This window comes from Polypterus senegalus, chromosome 3 (assembly GCF_016835505.1).
Source record: "Polypterus senegalus isolate Bchr_013 chromosome 3, ASM1683550v1, whole genome shotgun sequence".
Lineage (NCBI taxonomy): Eukaryota > Metazoa > Chordata > Cladistia > Polypteriformes > Polypteridae > Polypterus > Polypterus senegalus.
Genome location: NC_053156.1, coordinates 305462263 through 305487929, shown reverse-complemented (window position 1 = coordinate 305487929; position 25667 = coordinate 305462263). Strand labels below are relative to the sequence as shown.

Below are 25667 nucleotides of genomic sequence, written 5' to 3'. Positions count from 1 at the left end.
AGACCTAAAGTGAGACCACCATCATGAGCGAGTCGTTCAACCCGTCAGGTAAAGATGGGACCAGCTGTGCTGCAGCAATAGAGCATTTAAGGAGAGGAATTCCAACAGAAAGGCGCTATATACGACTAGAAAGGTGACAGTTTAGTCTCAGATGGACTTAATTGTGACCCTAAATGAGTCACTTAACCTGTCAGGGAAGCCAGCGGGGAAAGATGGGAACGAGTAGTGAAGAACTCTAAAGCACTTAGCGATAGGCAGTGCTAAGGAAAGGCGCTATATAACACCACGTAGCTGACAGCATGCTCTTCAAGGGCCGTAGAGTGGGACCTCCTGCCTGAATGGATCAGTGAGGCTGCCGGAATTCACACTCGTCCTCAAAGTGCCTCAGGATGGTGTTCTCCATGGAAAGGCGCTATATAATACCGCACTATTGTCAGCTTGATGCAGTGATGGGCTTTAACTGCGACCCCGAATGAATCACTTCACCTGTGTGGAAAATCAATAAAGAGAAATGGGGACAAGTGCACTGTAACTGTTCAGCTCTGAGCGACAGGCCTTACCACGCAAAGGCGCTATATACAACCAGAAAGCCCTTCAAGGCATAAAGTGAGACCTCCAGCCTGAGGGAGTCGTTTAACCTTCATGAAAATGGGCACAGGCGAACTGTAAATATAAAACACTTGGGGACAGGCATTACCATGGAAAGGCGCTATATACAACCAGAAAGACGACAGTCTGACCCCCAAACACTTAAACGTGGGATCCTCTGGCCTGAGTTGTGTCATTTAACCTGCCAGAAAAATCAACAGAGAAAGGTGGGGAGAAGTAAAGCACTAATGGATGGGCATTACTGCTGAAAGGCGCTATATTATATAAACCATAAAGTTGACATTTTGATGGCCAGATGTCCTTCAGTTGTGACCACAGATGACTGCCCGCCACGGCCACATCTTCAAGTGTGGACACATCACAGCCAGGTCACCACTGTGGACCCCAACGTGGCTTTGAGAATGACAGGAAATTTTAGAGCCTATAAGCGGAGGCTCTGCTGCTGCCCTCCTTGGTATTTCTAAGATGCCAGCGTAAACGTTGGGCACAGTGTTGATGCCAATTAGATTAGAATTCTTTTGATTTAGTTTACAAGTTTCCTGCCACTCAGTCAGCTAACCACCTGCAGTTTGCCTTCATCTGTCCAAACAATCCCAGCCACTGAGCAGGTGACACAACGGGGGGCAATGCGACTCCAGTAACACCTTACTTGGCACTCCAGGGTGGGCACCTTGTTGCCGTGATGAAGCATGTCCTTGCCTGCTGTGTCACGTGGGACGTCACTTCCCACGTTCCTCATGTTGGACGTGTCCGTCGACTGTCTTGGTTCATTCATGGCTGACCCTTGCCAGCGGGCACTCTGATGCCCCTCAGACCCACAAGTCTCTTTGAAGTGATAGGTGTGAAGCCGAATGCTTTGAAGCCGTGCAGATTTCATCTTTGTATTTGCTTTCCAATACTCTTTCTGTTTGTAGGGTATTTCAAAACTTTATTGTCATTTCTATTAAATTTGATGAGGTCACTTTATTTATTGGGGGCCATCTTGGTTGTGGCTTGTTTGGCCATTTGGTGTTTTGTGACCCCAACCTTGTAACTCGTGATGGTATTTAAGATGGCGGCACACGTAAAACATTGGGGGCCACCCTTCAGCCAATAGAAAGGCGTCTTCCTGGGCCATCAGCTCCATCTTGTGTTCTTCGGCCCCCCTTTTCAGACATTGGTGGTCTTCAGGCCTTGACTGTTTTGGTCCTTCTGGCTTTGCATTTTTCATTAAGATTTGGTGTTCATGTTTTGGTTCAAGACGCCATCTTGATGAGGTCACTTTTGTTTTGGTGTCCATCTTGGTTGGCCAATAGGTGTCACGTGGTGTCGTGACGTCATCACCATTTAAGAGAGCTCAATGACAACATTTTGCTGTGGTCGCTTTTGTTTCAGTGGTCATTTTCTTCTTATTCTGGTGGTCCTTTTGCAGCATTAAGGGCCTCCCTCGATACTTTGGTGTCTTTTTTTGAATTCTGGGATCCTTGGGATTTTTAAAACTTTGGATGCTACTTTGTTTTTTTTTTTTTTTGACCATTTCTTTACAAAGGGTATTTTAGCTTTGCCCTTGGGGTCCAGGGGTCTTTCCGGTTCCCCTCTCACATGGGGCCTCTTTGGCAGTGCAGGCCTCAGACTTGCATTGGGGGCTCAGGCCTACCTGCAGTTTCTGGGGTCCGCTTGGAGTTTCTCTGGATGTCGTCCTGGCTGGGGTGACACTGGAGGTGTAACAGATTTGAGCCCCCCAGAGCTTTGGGTCAGAGCATTGAGCCCCCAAAGTGAGGCTCTCCAAGCACAGAGGCATGGGGGTCTTCAGGAGTGGTCACTGTTTCTCCCGAGGATCACATTAGCATTGGGGGGCCGCGGCTGAAGGACCGGAATAAAAAGTCGAGGACCAAAGAGTCACTGCTATGGCTGCTAGCCTCCTCAGACCACCGCAATGAATGGCACTGGTGGCGACACTCTGCTGTTCCCCATGGTGGGACTCGACGGCGCACAGCTGTAATGAAATCCTGAAGTGACACGTGCAGGACCTGCCAGCCTGTGGCTTCTGAATATTATTGGATGGACGCTCACTGGATTAAGCACTGGCACACCTTAGAGGCGACCCTGCTGTCAGCGGTCTCACGTGTTGCAGTTCCGTGTCTTGGCCAGTAGGGGGTCACATGGCCACAAAATGTCACCATCTCATCAAACTGAAGCCACCAACTTGAACTTCCACTTTCAGGTCAGGAGGGGAAATTGGAGCATCGGAATCATAAGATTTGCGCCAAGTGCGGTGGGCACAGCCGGCAGAGGCACACTCCATAGCGCCCAGGAGGAGTCAAATGGCTTAAAATGACCGGACTGGCAGCCACCACCTAATGTGGACGTATCAAGAAGTTTCAAACCACAATTTATGAGAGGCAGGAGGAGGCCAAAGACGTCACCGTGGAATGACGCCACCGCTCCGGGAATAGCAGCTCAGGGCGTAGCGGCTTGGCTACCGATTTAGTGGGAGGCTGGGCAGGGCAGGGCAGGGCAGGGCTATCCAAACCCAAAGCGACTGCCCAAGTCAAGCTGGCAGGTGCCCTAGAATGAATACCAGAGCTGGCATGCGCCCGTGCCACCACCAAATGTAAGAAAAAAAAATCTACAAGCACAGCCACCAGGGGGCACTAGAGAGAAGTGAGGGCATCATGTATCACCTTGCACCGACTCACCGTCCAACACCTATGTGCTTCTGCCACTGCTGCCCACCTACAACATCACAAAGGCCATGGGCAAGACAGAAAGAAGCACAAAGGACAGCAAACAAAGGAGAAGGCGACACAAGGTGAGCAGTCTGAGGTGCCAGTCAGCGCTGGCAGTGCCCCTTCATTCTGCAGTACAAGAGCAACATGAACAGACAGACACAAAGATAAAGGCGCTATATAAGGGAAAGAGAGGCAGTGAAGGGGCTGCCCACTGAGAAGTGACGGCGAGGCTGTTGGCTCAAACCTGTGAAAGGCGCTATATAATAAGTTAGACAGACAAAGAGACGTGAAAGGTACTATATAAGCAATCGCTATGGAGGGCACCACATAACAAAAGAACAAGCAGACACTAGATAATGGGATGGATACCGCGGTGAAAGGCGCTATAGCAGAGACAGGCTGGCCTCCTCGGTCCTCGGGGTCCCTGCTGCCGGCACTCCGAGTGCAGACACAGAGTTATATTTAGTGGCGCTCCTTAAATAACACGTTCACATCGAGCGCCTTGGCAGGCAGATGAAATGGCGCAGAGCTGGTCAGTGCGTCTGGGAGTCATTAAGTGCGGCCACTCGGGGAATTTCCAAGCATTTTTATGAGAAAATGACAGTTGGAAGGCAAAGCGATCGGATGTGTTCTGCTCATATTTTACACAAAAATAGCACGCAAATGTCAGCGTCTCGGCTGCTGCGGGCACAGGAGGTTGGTAGTGCCCATCGTGGGGGGGCTGCCTTGCCCTGTAGTGCCCACTACTTCTTCAGGACATCCCGGGGTCTCCTGGTCCTGTCCCAGTTTCAGTTAGCCAATCTCAGGTATGTGTGTGGGTGGAGCCTAACCTGTCAGCACCGGGTACGAGGGAGGAAACAGCCCTGCAGAGGGCGCCAGTCCACTCACACTGGGGCCAAACCTGAAAACCCGAGGAGAACACGCCAACTCCAGGTGAGCAATTTGAACCTGGGATGCTGGATATATGAGGTGGCATTGCTAGCCGCTGCACACACGCTAAGAGAATAAAAGAAAATGGACAATCCAGGATTGGATGCCATCTTAGGGAAAATCAGCAAGGGCTCGATGCCAATAGACGGACTCTGAGAAAGCAAGCAGGCTACTGGGAGAAGCTCGACTGTCAAATGTGTGCCTTTATATATAGCGCCTTACTACTGCTGGCACCATCTCCAGCTGTTTTACTGGGCCAGCACAAAGCTCGCCAACGGGGAGGCGCTAAAAGAATTCATTGTGAAGGTCAGTGTCTCCTTATATAGCGCCTTTACTAGACTGGCACATTTCATACAAGTGGCTTACTGGGCACCTGGTTGACAGTAGATGTGCCCACTGTGACTGATTTGTTATTGTGCCATCCAGCAGACTGGCACCCTGTTCAGGGTTGGTTCATTGCCGGGGTAACATGTGGGCACCCAAAGTGACTTCTGGAAAAATACAGCTACAGTGAAGGGCGCCATATAAAAGTTTAAAGACTGACCCCCCTCAGCAACTTCACAATGGACCCCCACAGTTCAGAAGATGACTGTATAGCGCCTTTCCATAGAGAACTCCATCACAGTCTCTTCCACGTTTTTACAAGGACTCAGTGGAGGGGGGTGGGGGGCTAAACCGGTGACCCTCACATATAATATAGCGCCTTTCTACACAGAATAGCGTCCCAAAATCACAACTCTTTCAATTGTGTGTGCATTGGGTGGTGAAGTGGCATACAGAGATTCAGTGGCACACAATTAGCAGCCCTTGCCCTTTATATAGCACCTTTCATAGGGGGCTACACTTTACAGCTCCTTTCCACAGTGAAGCCCATCAAGAGCCGCTTTGCTGCTACACTTCTGTATTTGTGTGAAGTGACTCAGTCAAAGAGCCAGCGTCTAGAATATAGCGCCTTTCTATGGTGACGACTACCCCAAGTCACTTTATAAATCCCAACAAATTTCTCTTGTGTGCGCTTGGGCGGGTGAAGTGACAAAGATTCAGTGGTGCCTTTCATGCTGCGCCACGTTACAGGAATGGCAAAATGATTTAGAAAATACAGAAACCACTCCTTGTGGACAATGGCAGGGGAAGTCACCGGGCCTTCTTACTTTATATAGCGCCTTTCATAGGGGGGTTCAGGAAACTCCTTCCACCTAGCAGGTGACGTGACCCATCCGTGTCACACAGACGTTCAATGGAGGATGCTGAGCTGATGACCTTCACTGTTTATGTGGCGCCTTTCATAAAACAGCGTCCTTTATGTCAAAACTCAAACTGTGTCCTTACTTGTACAGTACGTGGGTCTCCTCCCAGTGATTCACAAAGAATATAGCGCCTTGCCTTTGTGAATGCCAATACAAGTGGCTTTATAGCATTAGAACCTGACGGTGTGAGTGCCAGGAGGTGAAGGACCTCCGCTCAGGCTGTCACCTTTAATATAGCGCCTTTCCTAATGTGCCACATTTCACAGGTGTAATAAGGTTAGTTATTATTTGCATGGTGACACACTTGAGGACTCTGTGGCAGTGGCACCAAGGCTGTGACTCTCTCTCTCTCTCTCTCTCTCTCTCTATAGTGCCTTTCCACTGTGACACTTTATCTGTAGTGTAAGCACAGGCAGGTGAGTTTTACTGACCTTTACCTTTAATATAGTGCCTTTCAAAGGGGAGGGCACTACACACAAGTAATACAATATCTGAAAATGACAAAATGCCATCATTTGTACACCCAAAAAGTGTGACAGAGATCTTAGGATTCTGCAGTGTCCTTCACAGGAAAAGATAAAAATAAATAAATTAATATAAATAAGGCCATCTGACAGGGGAAATGGCTCTCTCATGTCACACTGTCACCCCAAAGGTGACAACTGCAGCTGTGACACTCATCTTTGATTGATAAATATATATATATATATAGATAGATATAGTGTCTGTCATAGCGTGCCTTACTTTACAAAGTCAGACTCTCATTTGCACATCGTGATCCTCCCAGTGACACACCTCAAGGACCCCGGAGGTTGGAAGTGACCGTGGGACCCCCATATAACACACCCGGTAATGTTGTAAACGTGCGCTAGCGCTCCGAGCCCGAATCCGTTGAAAGGCGCTATATCGGAACTCTCGCACTCTCATCCCCCCCCAGGCACGAGCTCCCCTGACTCGCCGCGCATTCCCTCCCAGCTTCTTTCTCCTCGGCGGACTTCACGGATTTCCCCGCGTCGTGCTCCGCGAATCCGTGACGTCACTCGATCGACACTCGCGGTTTCGACATTCCTCTGTGGAGCGGAACAGCGTGCGGCTCCGGTGCGCGCGCTAAACGAAAGCAGCTGCCGTGCTTGTCCGCCGGAGATTATAAAGGCCGGGGGGGGGAAGGCCGGGATTGTGTCTGGTTGGGGCTTGAGAGGAAACGACGAAGACGACGACGCCCAATTTGAAAAGAACATCCAAGGTGCGACTTGAGAAACACAACGTGGAGCAGCGGGGGTCTCAAACTCTGGCAGAACTCACGGTCCGGGAGCAAAGGACGGTCAGAGGGTCCACACAGAGAAGTGAAGAGAAGAGCAACAGAGCGCCTCCTAGAGGTCACCTGGTGTGTAGACAGAATAGATAGAAAGGCAGAATATCAGAGATAGCGAACAGCATTATACGATATACGGACAGATGTGAAGGACTACATAAGAGAGAGATACATACATACATACATAGAGTGACGTCAAAGGCGCTATAGAACAGACAGACAGACGTGCACTCTATGATATACAGATATGAAAGGCGCTATACAATAGACAAGACAGATCCCAGTCTCAGTGAGGAACTAGAAAGACGTACTGCTGAGGTATGAAAAACCGTGAAAGGCACTATATGATAGAATAGATAGACAGACAGACAGATAGATAGATAGACAGATAGACAGAGACTTTCTCCGTATAATGGAGAGCAAGTTCACTACATGGTGATACACCAAGCTAACCCTGGCCTGAGCTCACTTGGCAATGCCAGCCAACGCAGTGGGGAAGTGGAACAAGGAGAGAAAATTCACAAAGGCAGAGGGGGCACTGGGCCAACACCTCCTGGACAGGCGGGCACTTCTTCATTTCAAAGCTGCACGCCCCATGCCATCTTCTCCCGAGGGTCCGACTCCGCCTGATCTCCCACTGCTTCAGAATTTGCTCTGTGGAGCCCCCTGCTGGCACTGATGGCCAAGCCACTGAATGTTCTTTTCAATGTTAAAAGCGTCTCCGCCTTCCTTTTCTGTAATGCAGGTTTCCCAGTGCAGCCCAATGGATTTCATTTACTCCTCGATTGTTTTATCTCTTGTGACTCCGTATTTTATTTTTTTACATTTCTGCACCTGAATGTCCCCATTGGGGTTAATAAAGCTGATCTCATCTAAACTAATATAGCGCCTTTCCTATCTGTCTACCTAACTAGGTCTATTTTTTTTCCTTATTGTGATGCAATTGATAAAATCAATAAAATGAAAATAAAGAAGGGTCCTCTTCACACCTGCCATCTTGTACCCCAGTTTTATCCAGAGGGAGGCGCTCTTGCAATCCCCAAACCCACAAGAACACAAAGAAATGCAAAATACAAGGAAAAGGACACATTTATTACAATTAAAAAGGTGAAGGGATCTGGAGATAAAAAAAGAAGAAAGGAATAAATCCAACCCCCCAATCCCGTCCTGCCCCCCCAGATGTTCCCCGATGTGTCCCCCTCTCCTGCAGCCACCTTGACCACCTGTCTGGCCCCTTGGCGTTGCCCCCATGTGAGACTCGGCCTCACAATTCCCCGTAAAGTGGGCTCTGGTCAAGTCAGACGCGGGCGCCGTGTGAAGCCCGACTGACCCTCGACGTTGGGTACCCTACTTTAATCCCCAAGGGGTGACGGTCTTTTCGCATGCCCTTTGGGGGGTTTGAGCGCAGGGTCAGCCATTGCAGGGTGCAGTTCTCAGGTTGAGGGTCTCGCTCAAAAGGCCCAATGGAGGAGGATCCCCTCTGGCAGCAACAGGACTTGAACTGGCAACCTTCCTGATACCAGCGCAGGTCTGTCACCTCCGAGCCACAACTCCGCCTCAACTCATCAATATTCATGAGTGGGGCGGAGTCTTCAACCAAAACACCATGGCATGCAAATAAAAAGGCAGTTTTAGAACAAACTGAAACCGAACAGCGAGTTGAATGGAGTGACAGTGACAAGAGTGTGGACTAGTGAAATGACGCCGACACGGAGAGTGACACCGATACATGTGGCACTGGACGACTGAACCGACGTGACGCGCCTGCCGACTTCACTCGTGGGAAGCTTCACCGTGGTGTGGCAGTAACTGTGGGACAAAAAGGCAAAATGAGTCTGGGGACAGAAAGGCGTCAGCCCCCCTAAGCTGTCAATGTCTGTGTGGAAGTCACTAAGAGCCCACAGGAACACAAGGGGCGCGCCAGTCGTGCAGGTCAGACCCTCTCATGTGCAGGTAGAAAAGTGTCCAAAGAGACCGATGGTGATGTCACACTGGACACTGGTGGCCATCTCAAAGTGTGTCACCGACTGGTGACTTTCTGGTATTTACACGTTTCTGTTATGCGTAAAAACAGTTTTTCTTGGGAAAAAAATGAAATTCGACGTCTTCGTCGCGTGTGTCTGAGTTTAAACAAAACGCTAAGGAGGTTCACATTCAACGGCGACGGCGAGGTAATGACGCGGACTTGAGAAATACGGGATTTGTCCTTCGAGCCACTGTCGCATTGTTAAGGGAGTTACCACAGCAGGGATACAAATGATCACTTAAAAAGGGGGCAGAAACAAGTCGACTGTCCTGACCGAGCAAAACCAGAGAAGATGTCAGGGGACGGGGGGGCACAGACTTTATCACGGCGGGTTACGACTTGCCCCTGCCCTGCCCTGCCCTGCCACTTCTCCGACTTGTGCTTTCTCATCTTTACAGTCCTAACATCAGGCTTGTCTGGAAGCAGCGGGGCGCTGGGGGGTTCTGGACGCCTGCCATCTTGGTGGTCCTGGTGATGATGTGGACGCCTCCCTGTGCTTTGAGGAACGTCCTCCCTCATTAATCCGATGAAAATCCGATTCGTCCCGCATTTGAAAAGTTTATTTTTGTCGTCATGACGACGTGTGTGGGCAGAGGGGTGTACTGGTGACGGACTCGGCCCCCCTGAGGATGTCCGTTCAAATCCCACTTGTGACACCACCAGCAGCTTGTGCTCCAATCGGACCAACGGTACCTCCTCAACAGTCACAGGTCACCGCAGATAAAGGGGTCCACCAAATTAGTAACCGTGAGGTGACGTTCTGTCACTTGTAAGGATACGGAGGCAGCTGTGCGATGGTCTGCCTTGTGCTCCCCTTTAACGAAGTCTCAGTTCATCCATATGAGGTACGCGGCGAGGGGACACACGTGACTTTTACCCTCCTCATCCTCATGGCCCCCATTGTGTTTCAGCTAACGCTTTCGCTTCTCTCACTTACTTTATACACTTGCTGCTCAGTCCCACTCGGTCGCTCACTAGTGTGTGTGTGTGTGTGTGTGTTACACGGTGGTCTGGTGGTCTCCAAGTAGCCGTCTTTAAAAAGTGACAGTGACACTAGGGTCTTCTATTAAGAAATGGGTCTTCAAGGACATCTAATAGTCCACCTGGAATGAAATGCTGGCAGACCACCCATCTGTGCCCCCCCGAGGTAGATCTCGGCACAAGAGTACCCAGAGGTCTTTCTACAGACGTCTTGCTGTCGTTTGTGGCCGTTGGTCCCCTTTGACTCCTGTCCTATCATGAACTTTCCATGAAAATGTGACGTTAAGATTCGCTTCTCGGCCCCCAGCACACGTGACACAAACACAGCCACCGCCTGCTGCCAGCACTTACAGGGTGGGCTGCACGACGCAATCCCTACAATGTGGCACGTCCTTCTCCAGAATGGCCGCCTGTCTGCCCAAGCAATGCCTCGTCACAATCACATCAAACGTCACTGGACGTCACTTCCCAATGGCATCACCGCGCAGGTCCAGATCGCGTGCCGCTGATTGGTCGACCTCGACTTGAGCGTACAAAATTCAAACAAGCCTGCAGGGGGTGCCTCGGAGCTGCCAGACAGTCCTATTCCTGTGATCAAGTGACAAATATCAGCAGGCGTTGTCCTCTCCTCTCCTCTCCTGGTGGCACACCCGACTGAGGAGCAGCAGCACTTCCGGTGGCACAGCCTCACACCGCAGGGGGCAGGCAGACCCTCACTAAAATACAGGATTGTCCTCCCTGGCAGATCCCAGCAGGCCTACAATTCCCATTCTGCCCAGAGGGTGGGCACATGGGGTTCTGGCTGCCACCTTCTCTCCATTCATTATCACAGACTGCAGGCTATTTGAGCAGGAGGCCCACCCCGCCATTTTAAAAGGCCCGCACTGAACTCTACCCACTGGGCACACCAGCAGTCCATGTTCCCTCTTACAGCAGCCAGAAGATCCCTGTGCCCGTCTCCCTGTGCCTGCCGTCTGCCCGGGGCTGTGGAGTCGCAGTCGCTGAAAATGTCCCGACGTGGACTAAATGGAAATCGTGATGTGGTAACATTTCAAATTTAACGTATTTGTGTCTTTAGCCTTTAGATTCAAATAAAGCGCCTTCTGTCTTTTGTTATTTAACTTCCCTCGTAAGGCCACAGTGGCACCGTGATGCCCTTCAGCCCAAACTTTAACGTCAAACTTTTTGCTTTGGACGTTTCACTTTCTTCGGTAATAAATCTTTCCTCCTTTTTGTACGATGCTCTCCTCTCCCTTTCTGGGCACTTGTCTTCAAACGTGTTTTCAGCCCTGGTTTGGGGTCTGTGCAGGCTTGTTTGGTGTGGCTCAGGACTGTGCGGCGGTGCCTGTCACCATCTTTATGGCACTAAGAGGTTGGCAGCGATGAAGCGTCGGGCGTCTCGTCTCACACGTCGTGTGCCTTGAGTCAGAACACCCAACTTTCTTTCCACTTTAGTCGAATCACAAACGGGCGAGTCGGAGTCGGTGGGTTTGTGTACCAACAACACAGCCCTGCCTCGGACCCCAGCCAAATGCGGCGGGGCTGAATAAAAGTTGGATTAAATGTAAAGACTGACTAAAGGAAAGTCTGACCTGAAAAACCGGCACTGGGGGGTCCACTCTGTCCCTCGTCCTCTAATGCTGGGAGATGTGAAACAGGCAAAAAAGAACAGAGGCGGGCGATGAGGAGGGGGCAAAGACTTTTTCACAGCCCTGTTCTTAGTCGTCTGCTTCTACGCCTGTGCAGGTGTTTAGATGCTCAATCGGAGAGGGCGGGGCCTCCTAACAGTACACGTGTGGTCCCTCCCCCTAGCCCCGCCATGCAGTCCCCTGATCTGTCATTGTCACTGTCACCGTCACTGTTTCTTTACTTCTGCTCACTTCTTTGGATTGTGTGGTTGATGGACGTTCTGATTTTTACGTTCGATTTTGGTCTGCGTCTTGGGGGCTGACCTTTCTGGCGCCCATTTTGTGTTTTTTACTCTGGACGTTTCACTTTTTTTCGGTAATAAATCTTTCCTAAACTTTGTACGATTTTCTTCCCTCCTGTTCTGGGCACTTGACCTCTTTTTAGCCCTGGTGTGGGGTCTGTGCAGACCACAGGCCTGCATGCTGAGTGGGGGTCCGGGCTTGTTTGAAGTGGCACGGGACTGTGTGGCGGTGCCTGTCACCATTGTCAATTTCCGAGAAGATCTGGAAGGGGGCAAAGACTTTATCACAGCCCAGAAGCTGCCGTCCACCTTGGCCTCCATTCCATGAAGTGACGGCAGTTGAGTGACCAATGGATTTTAATTTTTGGATCAGCTCAGCACAAACGGCCCCCCATGGCCGGCGTGAAGGGGGCCCACCTCTATGGGGTCTTGCGCTTCTTTCCAGTTGATTCTGTTAGGTTTGAATTCTTCATGTCGCAGTTAGGAGACCCTTCTGGGTTCGCGTCCCGGGTCCTCCCTGCCTGTGTGGAGTTTGTATGTTCTCCCCGTGTCTGCGTGGGTTTCCTCCGACAGTCCAAAGACATGCAGGTTAGGCGATCCTAAATTGGCCCTTGTGTGTGTGTGTGTGTGCCCTGCGGTGGGCTGGTACTCTGCCCAGGGTTTGATTCCTGCCTCGCGCGCTGTGTTGGCTGGGATTGGCTCCAGCAGACCCCCGTGACCGCGTAGTTAGGATATGGCGGGTTGGAGAAATGATGGATGAATTCTTCATGTGGTTATTTCTGTTAGTTCCCTTCATTATGAGTTAACGATGGCCTGTCACTCACGTCCTGTGCTTTGTGGGTGGAGCCCTAGGGGGCGGGGCCACCCAGCTGGCCTTCTACTGCCAGGCAGACGCGAGAGCTGGCAGTGGAGAGGCGTCGCGGACTTTGTGTTAGGACGTGTTGCTTCTTTCCTTTTTGAATTTACCGTTTGTTACTTTTTGTGACTTCTGGATGTCGATTATTGGATTGTGTATCAGGACCCTCATTTTACGATTTTGGCCTTCCTTTTATTAAGTCCTCGGAGTCATCTGTGTTACGTCAGCGCACTGAGACCACGAGTCGAGACGGGAAAACAGAAAAACGGTCAAAACACACGAGTGGCAAAGCCAAAAACCAGCAGCCAACAGTCAAAAAGCAAAAGGCCGCTTGCAGCGGAAAGTTCTGTGAAAACTGGTTAGGAATCCACCATTTGGATGAGGAAGTGAGCCTTTTAACCTGTGAGGACACGCCCCTAACGACGCGCGACGCTGCCCTAACAACGAAAAACGGAAACTGACGGCGCTCGTGAAAGTACAAAATGGCGGATGAAACGTTCCAAACTCTTCCATAACTACAAGAGCGAAATGAATCTCCAGACGTAAACATCGGATTCACAGTCAGGGACCCCCAAAAAAAAACAAAACATACAAATGAACTCAGAAAATGGAGAAGAACAAACAAACAAACAAACATCAAAATCAGAAACACACCTGAGCCAGGGTGTCCTGACAGGCCAGAGGTTTACGGTTACCCTCCCCTTGTGAAGAACTCAGCCAAGGTGGGCGTTGTGTTCGTTGTTGAAGTTGGGAGCGCAGAACCTCACTGTCTACTGGAGCGACTGCCATTTAAACGTCACAGTGGTCAGCGGGCACCACAGTGTGAGGAGAGAAATAATGAAGGGCCAGAGACGTTCATCTTCAGCCGTCACGTGAATGTAAACGGAGCTCGAGGCGGAGACAGAGTTGGCAGAGAGGCGGGCGTCGTGACCTTCATGGAGGCTCCACTTGAATGCCAGGCCTGGTCTGCTGAGCCGGTGGGTGTCACGGCGAGAGGACAGAAGATAAAAGTCATTCGCTAAAGGCCCAGGAGACAAAAAGAGAAGGAAACCCCTGGCAGGACACTAAAAACTACAAATACGCCGCAGCAAAACCCAAAATGGCCGTCAATGAAACGTAGCCCCAAAAAGTCCAACCTGCCGGGTCTCATTTTGTGGTCATCCGCAATCTCGGACAATCTGGAAGGCCCCAATGCGGACCTTTGTACTGGCACCCCGGAAGTCTCCAGATGGCAGCCTTGGTGAAACAAAATGCCAGAGTGGCAACGGCGCTCATTGAATAAACAAGTAAAATAAAACCTTAAAAAAAGTGAAAACTAAAGCGGAACGTAAAACAGACGATCCTCGTTAAAGTCGACGCGTTTCTAAACCCGCAGAATCAAATCAGACCGGAGACCAGCGAAGAGTGGCGAGGGGCACAAACACCCCCCCGCGCGGGCCTCAAATTCAAACGTGTGGCCCAATGTATCCATGAGACTGGTGGCTGGAAGTTCAGAGAATGGGCAGACAGATGGGTACCCACCCCACTCGGTGCCAGCAAACATCGGTGGGTAGATTTACGTTGAGTGTGCTGAAGAACGCGAGCCCAGCCAGGAATGACGCAGCGCAGTGCCAACTTAACGCATGGGCACAGTGGGCAGCTGCCTGGGGGCCCCACGCTAATCTGTGTATGTGGTTGTGTAGTTAGGGGGCCTCAGTGCTCTGCTTTACCCGTCTGTAATGCTGTTAAGACGTGGCACAGAGGGTCTCTCGTCCATCACAAGTCTGGTGGTCTCCTCCTCCGTGGACGTGTCAAGTAAATACGGCGGGATACCCAAAACGACGAAAGGTGGTGCTCACAGCCCCCTAGACCCCAGGCCACTGCCACAAGTTGCATCTTTTTTGTCACAATTTGCCCAACGCCGAGGTCCCACACATCGTCGTCTTGCTCTAAAAACACTTGACACGCCGTCCCTCGGTGACGATCCCCTCCTCGCTGTATAAAATCCCCTCGTCATCGTCGACTTCAGTGCCAAAAATTGAGGAGCTCAATGGCCTCGTTCATCTTTCCTCCTCCTCTTCCTCCTACCCTTCACCTCTCGAGGTCACACTGGGCGATCGTCCCCTCAACACGCCTCCACGCGCTGAGACTGGTGTCACAACGGGGGTCCACACGTCTTCAACCGTCAAAGTAAAAGGGGATGCCATGGCTGCCGGAGGCTGGCTTTATTTGCCAGTCCAGTTCATTTTTGCTCTGCACGCTCACAGGAGCTCATTGCAGTAGGCAGGCGCCCACCTTCTCCTTCCTCGCTCAGGTGAGTGGGGCGTTAACAGCTGGCAGTTCAGATCGGGTTCCTTTGTTTGAAGTCAATGGGGACTTGTAGCTGTGACCCCACCAGTTCTTTTGTTTTCTCCTCACTGCTCGTCCAACCAGCCTGCCACCCTGCTACATCACATGTCCCCAGCCTACGGTGTGAGCAAACCCATTCATAAAGTGCCTTTCACCGCCAACACCTCTGATGGGACATGGCCACACGCAGGGTTAGTGCAGAAAGGTGACGGGACACCCACTGTGTCCCCGAGTGCGTCATCTGTGTGGACTCAACCCGTCAACTGGGTCACTTCCAGTCCCGCTTCACTGCCCTGTCAGGCCACTCCAGTAACGGGAGCCTCCAGCTCTGCTCAGACGTCCTCCTCCTCCCAGTCATGCAGGAACTGGAAAATTGAGGTTCTGCTTTAATGCCAAACCTGGCATCCACGGGCCGTGACGACTGGTCACCGCAACGCAGCGACACAGCGGGCACAGCAATAAAGATGGTAAAATGCCCTGAGGCTCCTACCTGTTTTCAAATGCAGAGGGCGGCGCTTGCTCTCGGTGGTCACGCTCTCGCCAGTCTGAATGCCCGTAGGTGGAGGTGTTGGATTTTTTGTGGCAAAAACTTCCTTGGAACCCACGGACGCCTGGTTAATGGCATCCTGGGCTCTTTTCTTCTCCTTCTTCAGCATATTCACCAGGATACCTGCACGGTGAGTTTAAGGAAATAACAACAGGAGAGTCACAAAGCAAAGGGGGGGCATCAAGGGGAAGACCACCACGGTGACGCCCAGCCACGGATGTCTTGATTTATACCACCTCAAGGGCCATCAGTTCTACTGTGGCAAAGCCAAACTTCTCCTTTGAAAGTTTTGAAAGTCGACCCATCAAATCCGAGTCTTCACCAGCACATCTCAGATCCTGCCGACTACGCCAATAACTTTACACTTTAGTACATGGCTTGAGTGTGACCCTGCCTGTCACGGATCTCGCTTTCTTTGTGGCGTGGCATTTACTTTTTCTCATTTTCGCATCCGTAGTGTTTATTTTTCTTAAAGTTATTCAACTTTAGTGTTATGCTTTTGACATTGCGGTGCCGCCATTTTGGACGTCTTGTTCTTACCTTAGAAGCTGCCATTCTGTGTAAATATCAAGACACTTTGGGGAGATGCAGCAGTTTGTTTCAATCGTATTTGCCCAATTCTTACCACTTAATGCCAGCGAGACGTTCCCAATGTTCGGCGATTCAATTTTACGCCAAATGTGACATCACAACGTCGGGGGTTGGACGACGACGACACCCGAACAACAGCAGGGTCTCAGTTTAGTGCAGATGGTCACACGAGGGGACAGTCGCACTGAGTGGGACGACTTTGAGGGTCTCGGCTTCATTCTCATTTGCATATTTCGTGTTTGGACGTCAAATGATTGCAACTTAATCTTTCCCGTTTGATTTGATTATCGTAGACTGTGGTGGGCTGGCGCCCTGCCTGGGGTTTGTTTCCTGCCTTGTGCCCTGTGTTGGCTCCACCAGACCCAGTGACCCTGTAGTTAGGACATAGTGGGTTGGATCCTGGATGGATGGATGATTATTGTAGAACACGCCGGAGCAGTAAAGGTGTGCGCTGCTCTCGGCGTTCATGGCCGTAGCTACGGTGGTCTGAGAGATTTGAATTCTCGTCACGCCCTTCATCTCTTGTTCTTATTAGAACCATCTGCAAAAACGCAGAGCAGCAAAATCTAAACACGAATCAGGAGTCCAAAGTGTCTCTGCCCTTAAATTATAAATCGGTGTGTCGCACTCCGCCATCTTTTAATTTGTATTAATGTCGGTTTGGTTTATTTTTCTATTATCTTATTTGTAAGGGGGTCTTGTGGGTGGTTCCACCTGTCAATCACTGCCAGGAACGGCCCCTCATCCGGTTTATGGGCGGGCCTTCCATCGTTCCTCGCAGTTCACCACAAAGGCGCTGGGCAGCAGAGTGTTAAATCTCGACTTCACTGCGCCTTATCTTGGATTTTCGAGTTTTCTAGATTTTTCACATCGATGTCGGTTTCTGTATTGGGCCTTTGTTTACTGTCCTTTAACTTGCCTGTTCCTTTGTGCTCGTCAGAGCTTTGTGGTGCTTTTTGTTAAAGTAAATCTCAAGATCTGTACAGCCCTTTGGGGGTCCAGCCGGGGTTTCGATGCCGTTTACCCCCTCTAGTGGACAATTTCTGAAAGTGTGTGGGACTCCCGTTGATCACGAGAAAACAGTCTAAACGGTGGAGTGGAGAAGAATCCACAACCTTGGACATTCAGGAAATGGTGCACACTGTGGCCGTGATGACATCATACCTCCGGTGGTCATGTGGTAGCAACCAAGACAGCAACCACAAACAAACGTTCACAAGATATTGGTGCCCATTTAAAAACAAAAGGTGCCATGTCACAATAAAAAAAGAACACAAAGTACTGTTAATTAAATGAAAAGCCACACAACACACAAGTGAGGTGTCACCTGCTGCCCACGTTAAAAAATAAAAAGAGATGGTCAGAGGAGGGCGACCACGGAGAGCAGCACCTTCAAAGCAAATGGCGACTCAAAGGGGACTGAGGCAGGTTATATAGCGCCTTGATGTGTAGAGTACAAGTCAACGGAGGTCCTACATCAGCTGCTCAACACCCTGCAGAGGAGGACTTGTCCACAGTGCTGTGCGCAGCTTGGACCTCCATATTACAAAAAGAGAAAGTCCAGAGAAGAGCAACAGGGCCGAGTCGGGACCACTGAGAGCAACTGAGGAGGAACGACTGGGGGAGATGAAGATGAAGAAGAAGAAGAAGAAGAAGAGGACTGACTGAAGAGGACAGAAATGAGTAAGATGACTATGAGGACGTCTGGTTATCTAGTGTCCTGATGTGTGAAGCGCAGTCAAGGTCTTGAGGTGTCTAACACACTTGTGAGACCTCATTAGGGGTACCGAGTGCTGCTGTGGTCCTCACACTGCCAAAAAGAGTAAGAACAGAGAAGAACAACTGATGAGGAAAGAGTGAAGGTGCTGAGCTTTAAGGAGCTTAAAATAATAAAAAAAAAAAAAATAGTGCAGTGGATCACAACTGTAAGAAAAAAAAGACCAAACAGCAGCAGAGGAAGTGCAGAGGAGAGCAGCAGAGCAGATTCAGGACCACGGAGAGCAACCGAGTGGGGAAAGGATGAAGGAGCAGAACCGGTGACGCAAATAGCAAGTAAAAGGTGACACAAGTGACTAAGGAGGCCAATAGGACTTTAGGTTATATAGCGCCCTGATGTTTACGGGAGGTCCTACTACGGGCACATAACACTCTTGTGACGACTCATCTGCAGTCCTACGTCTGGTTTGGGTCTCCATAAAGACACAGCAGCACCAGAGAAAGTCAGGACGAGCAGCAGAGCGGATTCAGGACCACGGAGAGCAACTGGGTGGGGAGCAGAACCCAATGGAGAAGGAAGTGGACAGAAACGGACCAACAGGGTGTCAGGTTATATAGCGCCCAGACAGCACAAGTCAATGGAGGTCTGCTTGAGTCGTTTAACACACTTGTGAGATCTCATCAGGGGTACCGAGTGCTGTTGTGGACTCCAGGGTACAAAAAACACAAAGCAGCACAAGAAGAACGAACAGAGGAGGGCAACAAGGCTCATTGAGGACCATGGAGAGCAACTGAGGAGGAGCGGCTGGAGGACGTGAAGAGGTGACGCGAGTGAAGAGATTCAAATTAGGAAGGAAATTTAACTGTTACAATTATAATACTTCACACTGCACGGCTCTTTTAGGAAAGCAGACCTGCAGTCCTGGGTGCAGTTTGAGTCTCCATATTAGAAAAAGACACAGCAGCAGTCGAGAGAGTCCAGAGGGGAGCAGCAGAGCAGATTCAGGACCACCGAGAGCAACTGAGGCGGAGCGACTGGAGAAGATGAGGGAAATGGAGATGGAGAGGCGACATGAGTGAAGTTAACAGAAGCAAATAAGAAGGCTAATAGGATGTTCGGTTATATAGCGCCTTGAAGTAGCAGGGGAGGTCCTACTTTAGCTGCATAACACACTGCTGAGGCCTCATATGGGGTCTTGAGTGCAGCTTTGGGTCTCCATATTAGAAAAAGACACAGCAGCAGTCGAGAGAGTCCAGAGGGGAGCAGCAGGGCAGATTCAGGACCACAGATAGGAGAAAAGACTGAAGGCGCCGAGTTACACGGAGGTTAACAGAGCGAATGGTGGAAGTGATTCGGTGCGAGGTGAGGTTATATAGCGCCTTGACGTGTACACTTACGCTATATCACTCACCAGTGAGGCCTCACCTGCAGTGCTGTCTTCAGGTTTGGTGTCCACATTTAAAAAAAAAAGACAAAGCAGCACAAGAGAAAGTCCTGAGGAGACCAACTGGGGGATTCAGGACCACAGAGAGAAACTGAGGGAGGAACGCCATCTACATTTGAAGCCAATGCAGATCACATGTTGGCATAGCAGAAGGGTTTCAAATTATGAAGGGAATTAATACAATAAATCCCAGTTGCTACTCTTCGTGGACACTACTGGAAACGTAAGGGCAGATTCGCCCAAATTGTAGGATTTTTTTCTTCACATAGCACCACAAACCCATGGCATGAAGTGACAACCTAAGTCCAGTGGCCTTCAGATCTCAACTTGAGGTGGACACGATAGGCGACCCCAACGAGCTGAATGGCCTGCTCTCGTCAAAGTGACTCCGATGTTGTAAAGACGCGCCGTTGATGACTCGGAGGTGTGATGGCTTCTCAAGGGTCCCTGATGTCAAATCCTGGACAGATCCACTCTTATTTAACAGGCACCAGGAAGTTCACAGTTGAACTACAAACTGCCCATCACTCAGGACGGACGCATCTCACACAAAAGTGCGCCCAAGGATCATCCTTGGCAAGCAATACCACCCCAGGACATAAGGGGCGCTGCTGACCCTAGTGGTGTCGTCTCTCTCTGATCCAACAGCGCAGAGAGGACGCCCAGTGAGGGCCCCTGACTCCGCCCCTTCCGGAAGGTGCCGTCTCATTCGGACCAAAGCTCAGATGAAAACGGGGCACCACTCAGACATGGCACCCCAGCTAGAGAAGGCACTATTACTGTGGCAGACCTCCTTATTAAACCAGGGAGACCCAAAGAGTTATTTGGGAACCTGTGTCATACATCACAAGAGCGCAGCGTCTAAAACGTGCCAGTGAGCGAACGTCATCAAGTGGGCACCTTCGCTAGGCGCTATATCATAAAAACAAGTGCAGGATGAGGCACATCGGCTGTCTGGCAGACCCCCCTTATTTAAAGAGTCACTGATATAGCGCCTGACGGGGTGAACTTGAAATGACATCACTGTGACCCAAATACGATTACAGCCCAAGGCTCAGTGAATTCAGTTTGTGTTGATATAGCGCCTTTCAAGGATATTTGACCGTTCATTTGAATAAAGCAGACACAACGATAAAGCCAACTGAAGTTAAACAGTGTGACACGGCTCACCCCGGTGTGCTTGATATAGCGCCTTTCAAGGCGATTCAAAGTGAACTCCATTTCAGTGTTTCACTAATTACGGCACAACACAGTTCAGCGGTCTGATACGACATCTTACAAGGTTCATTCATTTGATATATAGCGCCTTTCAAAAGGCACTCTATTATGGACAACGTCTACAGCACCAGGCAATGTGACCGCCACGACACAATTTACTGTCATTGGAGGTTGATTTGAAAGGCACTATATAACAAATATACGTAACAAAGCAAAGACAAGAATCAGCTAGTTAAGCTGCTTGATATATAGCGCCTTTCAAACTAAGTGAGCTCCATTTTAAGGCGCTACATACAAATACAGTGCAAGGCAATCGATTCCTCTGTTTGATATAGCGCCTTTCAACCCAAACTCCATTTCAAAACACAAAAACAAGGAGAGCACAAGCCATTTAGATTATATAGTGCCTTTCAGGGCTCATTCTCTTTGTATTTCCATTTCAAGACATTCCACAATGCAAAGCCAATTCCAACTGCAGGTCACTGATCTGCCTCAGAGGGTCTTGTTTTCATAAAGGTAACCTACCTCTGATATGGCGCCTTTGAACACGTACCCCTTCGCCCGCCTCTCATGCCATCTTCTGGCTTTACAGCACTACAGCTTCTCTCAGCTCCATGTAGGTGGGTGGCACGGTGGCACAGAGGTTAGCGTGTAGACTCCCAGATCCAACGCCTCTGCCAGAGTGCCATTTGTCTTTGTGACTTTTTCTCATTCACCCTCCTCGGGCACTTTAAACACCCCTACCTGGGAGTGCGGGTGGGCTTTGTGATGGACTGGCGGCCCCCTCAGGATTTGCTTGTACTTTGTGCCCTGTGCCAGCGTGGGCCTTTGCCTTATGTGATCAAGTGGGTTTGAGGCTGTCATCCTATGCCCATCGTCCCCTAGTGGCGCTCTTGGTGTCTTTGGGACATTCTCTTTGTACGTTTGTGACGCATCTTGTGACTGAACAGGCCATGAAAGGCGCTATATAAAACAGATTGAACAAGAGAAAGTAACGTAAAGTTACTGAACTCTCCTAAGACAGGCACTTGAAGAAGTGGGACTGGAGTACAGTTTAGGACAAACACCCACCCAGACCACCACAGTTAAGCCCCTCGTCACTGCCCACTGGCTAGAGAGAACGCGTTCCTGGATGAGACTCTGCAGACCCCCGAGTTGAACCCATGTCTGAGAACTAACTGCTGAAGCACCCAAGTAATAAAACAAGACTGGACAGAATCCCAGGACTGGTGGTCTCCTATGCTGGCCTCGACTCCAGTGGATGCCCCTTTTTTAACTGGATATGGAAAAACACTGCAAGGCAGGCAAAGACCACCACAGCCAAGAAAAGCCTGTCCAGCAGCTGAGGGGGGCAGTCGTGCCACTGGAATTTGGTATCACACACCAGCTGGGATCCCTGCAGGGGAACTGGAGGTGGTCAGACAAGGAAGTCCGGAAGCACACCTGGCAGTAAAGCGCGAATGAGACAATTAGAGCCCCTTTATTAAAATGGACAAAGGCGCCCAGTGCCAGCGTCTCTCTGGCATACTCGTGCCCCCCCCCCCCAGGACACTGAGTCAGCACTGCGGCTATGTGTTGTCTAACCAGAGGGGTAGACAAATTGAGTGGTCTTCTCTCACAGTCGGGGCAGTGGCAAGCCCTCCACTAGGGGCGCCGCACTGCCCGCTTTAACCAGCAAAAAAACAAGAGGCCTGAACTTGTGAGAAAGAGAATGAGGACGTGGCACGAAAAAAAAGTGTTTGTCACAAATGGCTAAATCAGTGACAAGTCGGGCAGCCTTAGGGAGATCTGCACCTGCACCCACACCACACCAGGCCTGGCCCAGGGGCTCCATACTGGTCTTCCGAATATTTTCAGGGGCATCTGATGCCAGGAAAGGCTCCACTCCACAGTGGGAGGGCTTGTCACCCGAGGACAGACCACCAGGCTCTGATTCATGAAAGACAACAGAGGAAGGAACTCAATAGGCTGAAAAGATAGACAGGCAGGAAAGGCACTATATAGCAGACAGACAGATAGAGACAGTGGCATCACAAAATACAGAGACTTGAAAGGCACTATATAAATACAGAGAGAGAGAGAGAGCTTCAAACAGGCACTGTATAAAGTAGAGATATATGACAGATGGGGAAAGGCGCTATATAATAGATAGATAGATAGATGTGAAGGGTGCTGTATAATGTACAGATGATGGATATGAAAGGCACCATATAACACATGGATAGATTGACAGACACACCTGTGAAAGGCACTATATAAGACAGGTGGCACACAGCCATGAAATGGCACTCTATAACAGATATCACATGCCATGCCATGCCATGTTCTGCCATGTCACACCGCCTTCTCACATGACACCGTATCATCTGCTCATGTAACACACATGAACTTAGTGTAGCCGGCTTGTTCCAGTATGGGTTGTCATGGATGGCTGAAGATGGACCAGGTGCCCCCCCAGCCCACTGGCACAAGCTAAAAGAGCCCCAGGTACTATGAAGCTTAGGTGGCTCCTTTTGCCATCTGGCCCACGTCGCTCGTTTTGCGCGTCCCCGCGTTATTTTCTGATATTTGTTAAAATGGCCTGTCGTCCAGCCTCAGTGGCGCCCCCTTATGTCCTCCATTTCAGCCATCTATGTTTCAACTCCTTCAGCCTTCCCTGGTACTTCATGAGCCACCGACCTTGCTGCTCACCCGTAGCCCAGTGATGTCCGTGTGTCCTCTGTACCTTCTCCTGACTTGGACACTACACAGTGGGGGGGCGCTACAGAATTCGGCAGCCGGTCATCAGCCTTTAGAGAGGCCTGACTGAGGGACTGTGGAGCCATTTTGGCCAGTTTAGTTGCACCGCCTAACCTGGTGGGCATTTTTTAAGCTTCAGGTGCCCCTCAAGATAAAGCCCCTCCAGTACCTGACCTGGGCACCCAGCACCAATGTCGGTCTGCCAGGCTGGACTGCGTCAGGCCCTACACGTTTCATGGCACTAGGGCAGCGATGCCAAGTAAGTAAAGGATACTGATTTCATTATCTCTCTGCTGCAGGAGCTCCTCCATCTTCGCCAGCCTACTGAGCTTCACTTCGTCGGGCAGCGGCTCATCCTGGGGAGCGGCGTGCGAATCTCCGTGGTCTCCGACAGCAGAAGGCACCGTTTTTTCTTTGGCATATACCTGAAGGAAAGAGAAACAAATACATGAATAAATAAATAACAGACAGTATATAGCGCCTTTCACAGTGAGTGCCTAAGGAAATATGAGGAGCCACGCAGGTCAAATGACCACTGGACAGAATGTGTTTCAGAACAACAAAGACCCACAGTGGGTGTAAAATGGAACCGAGACCCCCACAACCCCCTTCTCCAACTCCCCCTTAGAACATGACGGTAAATTAAAGGAAGGCTGAAAGTCAGAGGCTGAGGTCACTTTGTGGTCTTTACACGCAACGCCTGGAGGAGCCACTAGAGGGAGCTCCAGCACAGCAGCCAGCCTTATCTGAGGGGGCTTTGAGTTGGGTGCAAGTGAAGTGGGAGTGGCAGAACAGAAGGAAAGGATCTGGAGGTGACAAGAGGAGTGCCAGCTGGGCTCAACCATTGCCCAGTAAGGCTCCAAGAGGGCACAGCATTTTCTCTTTTTATAGTTGGCTAATCTATCACCCCTACTGTTAATGCCAAGTGTTGCCACTAAATGTGCCCTTTGGGTTTGGATTTCTGGTCCCCACTGGCTACTCTTTGAGGTTTCTGCTCACGAGCGCCCCCTTCAGGCCAACACTGTGCAGCACCCAAGTCAGAAACCTTCCACTGGATGTTGGGAAGAAAGCAAAGCCATTTCATATGACAGCTTTCATTGTGGCCACAGCAGGCCCACCTGTAGGGGGCGCACTCACATCAGACACTTTTTGGGCTTTAGGAGTGACCCCAAAACACAAATGAATGGAGAATATTCCACAACTTACTACCACCTCACCTCCTTGCTGTACAATTAATAAAATGGCAATGATGGGTGGCTGAAGAAGTGTGCCAAGGACAAGGACAAGGGCAAGGCGGCAGGACGGACAGACTGAAGATCCAGCAGAGGGTTTCAGACGGGGGCGCTAGTGAATCCTGAAATGAGGCTGTTGAAACGACGCTCAGGTGAAGAGGCTTCAAGATCAGCCAATGAAGGAGCCAGAAGAGGTTTGCGACAGCCAGGTGACAGGAGCAGCTAGATGTCGAGGGCCATTGATGGGGACAATGAAATGTGCAAAGTCAGTTTTGGGAGAGGTGGAGTGTTGATGAGGAATCTGATGAATTGTAACCACACATGTCACAGACCTAACCTGAGCAAGTTAGCATCAAAGGGGCGGGGCTTCACCACAGATCTGAGCATGTCTATGGTGAAGGGGTGGGGCTTCATCCTATAAGCACATCTAAAATGGAGGAGTCAGCTAGACAATGAGATGAGTTTGATTATCCTAAGGGTACCGGGCTGAACAATTAATGTCTATAATAGAGGGGAGGGGCTTCACCACAGACCTAAGAATGTGTATAATGGAGGGGAGGGGCTTCACCACAGACCTAAGCATGTCATTAATGGAGGGGAGGGGCTTCACCACAGACCCGAGCATGTCTATGGTAAAGGGGTGGGGCTTCATCCTATAAGCACATCTAAAATGGAGGAGTCAGCTAGACAATGAGAGGAGTTTGATTATCCTAAGGGTACCGGGCTGAGCAATTAATGTCTATAATAGAGGGGAGGGGCTTCACCACAGACCTAAGCATGTCTATAATGGAGGGGAGGGGCTTCACCACAGACCTAAGCATGTCATTAATGGAGGGGAGGGGCTTCACCACAGACCTGAGCATGTCTATGGTAAAGGGGTGGGGCTTCATCCTATAAGCACATCTAAAATGGAGGAGTCAGCTAGACAATGAGAGGAGTTTGATTATCCTAAGGGTACCAGGCTGGACAAGCAGTGGCCATCCATAAGCCAGTCAGACTTCACCACAGACCTAAGGATGTCAATAATGGAGGGGCGGGACTTCATCACAGATCTGAGCATCTCTATAATGCAGGGCGGGGCTTCATTATATAGTGAGGCATGTCTATAGTGAAGGGGCGGGGCCTCAGTCTTTAAGGTTAAGGAGTTAAAGGGAGGAGCTTCACCACATATCTGCTGAGAATGCCAATATTGAAGGGGCGTGGCTTTGTCAAACATCTGAGTAAGGTCTTTAGAGAAGAGGTCAGAGGC

At 50.2% G+C, this 25667-nt stretch overlaps 1 protein-coding gene across 2 annotated transcripts in view; it reads right to left on the bottom strand.

Annotated features, from left to right (window-relative positions):
- kif6 (kinesin family member 6) overlaps window positions 1–25667 on the bottom strand; it is a 129390-nt gene that overhangs the window by 45156 nt on the left and 58567 nt on the right. For both annotated transcript variants that reach the window (XR_005633145.1, XM_039749546.1), the window contains exons 12-13: window positions 23461–23611; window positions 15421–15600 (exon numbers count right to left, since the gene is read on the bottom strand). Coding sequence is in view for 1 of the 2 variants with exons in the window: in XM_039749546.1 (XP_039605480.1) it covers window positions 15421–15600; window positions 23461–23611 (331 nt within the window). In the remaining variant the exon portion in view is untranslated. The remainder of the gene's footprint in view (window positions 1–15420; window positions 15601–23460; window positions 23612–25667) is intronic.